Raw genomic sequence first — 1,462 nt, forward strand, 5'->3', positions numbered from 1 at the left:
GTGATGTGGATTGTATCTTATGGCCTCAAGAAACAGGACAGAAGTGACTGAATTCATCTTATTGGGCCTGTTCAATTGGCCAGAGATGCAACCAATTATTTTTGTAATAGTTCTTGCCATGTACCTGGTGGCAGTTATTGGCAATACCCTATTAGTGATTGTTGCCCACTCAGACACCAAGCTTCAGACACCCATGTATTTCCTTCTCAGTCAGCTTTCCTTTATTGACATATTTCTGACAACCATCACTGTGCCCCAAATGCTGGTGCACACAATGTCAGTGAATCGAACCATCTCCTTTAACCACTGCATGGTCCAGTTGTTTTTCTTCATGACTGTGGGCAGCATGGAAGGCCACTTGCTGGCTGCCATGGCCTATGACCGTTATGTTGCCCTCTGTGACCCTTTAAGATACTCTGCCATTGTTAGCCACCAGCTCTGTCTGCGTATAACCTTAACCTCATGGGTAATTGTCAGCCTTAACAGTTTCCTTTATAGTGTGCTGGTAACCCATTTAACCTTCTGTGGCAACCAAGTCACCCACTTCTTCTGTGATATCACACCGCTGCTGCAGCTCTCCTTCACCCGACCAGTGGTCAATGAAATGCTAATCTTCACAGAGGGTGTAGCTGTAGTGGTCAGCCCTTTCCTCTTCATTTTGGGCTCCTATGCCCGCATTGGTGTTGCCATAGCCCGCATGCACTCTGTTGCTGCCCTGCGTAAAGCTTTGTCCACTTGTAGCTCTCACATCCTGGTTGTGCTTCTCCTGTATGGCTCTGTGATCCGCATGTACCTCCGGCCATCCTCCAGCTATGATCTGGACCAGGACCGCCAGGTCGCTATTTTCTACACAGTAGTTACTCCTATGCTAAACCCACTTATCTACAGCCTGAGGAACCAGGAGGTCAGGGGCGCTCTGCAGAGGCTTGGCAAGAAACTCTGCATCTCAGGAAACTTCCAGCCTGGCTCCCAGGCAAACAGGAAATGGCAGCACATCTCCTGAGACTAACGAGTTAACATGTAATGTCTCAAATAGATGGGTTATAAAGTTCATCCTGATATGACTCACATTCCCATGAACCATCTTCCTCTTGACTCACTTGCATGGATGTGGGAAATGTGAGTTGACCCATGGTTCAGATCCCTGTTGACTGTCCTAGAACTTCAGAACATTGGAACTAAAAAGATATTTTAAAATTACCAAAATAAAACTTCTTATCCTTTGGCCATATCAGCTGGGGTTCAGATGACTATTAAAAAAAAAAAGAACACAAATCAGTATGGCTTGCAGAATTTTAACATTTAGGTGATGGTATGGCATGTCAAGTCTTTCTGAGATGGGTGGACATTCTAAGACCCTCAGTGAGATAGATTGACACATGCCTGAAACAACAGGCTCAAGCATAGAAAGTATCGTGAGGATGGTGCAGGTTTGGGCAGTGTTTTGTTCTGTTGTGCATAG

The 1,462-nt window shown here is 45.6% G+C and overlaps 1 protein-coding gene across 1 annotated transcript; it reads left to right on the top strand.

The window, feature by feature from the left end:
* Window positions 1-19: 19 nt before the first annotated feature.
* Window positions 20-1,003, top strand: LOC103193500 (olfactory receptor 1361-like). The gene has a single exon (XM_007936736.1). The coding sequence runs from the start codon at window positions 20-22 to the stop codon at window positions 1,001-1,003; it is 984 nt and encodes a 327-aa protein (XP_007934927.1).
* Window positions 1,004-1,462: the final 459 nt, after the last annotated feature.

The sequence above is a fragment of the Orycteropus afer genome, unplaced genomic scaffold (genome assembly GCF_000298275.1).
Source record: "Orycteropus afer afer isolate SDZICR_OR568_19922 unplaced genomic scaffold, OryAfe1.0 scaffold00037, whole genome shotgun sequence".
Classification (NCBI taxonomy): domain Eukaryota; kingdom Metazoa; phylum Chordata; class Mammalia; order Tubulidentata; family Orycteropodidae; genus Orycteropus; species Orycteropus afer.

Excerpts from the sequence above, each read along its gene's own strand:
- LOC103193500 (XM_007936736.1), top strand. The coding sequence starts at position 20 with ATGGCCTCAAGAAACAGGACAGAAGTGACTGAATTCATCTTATTGGGC.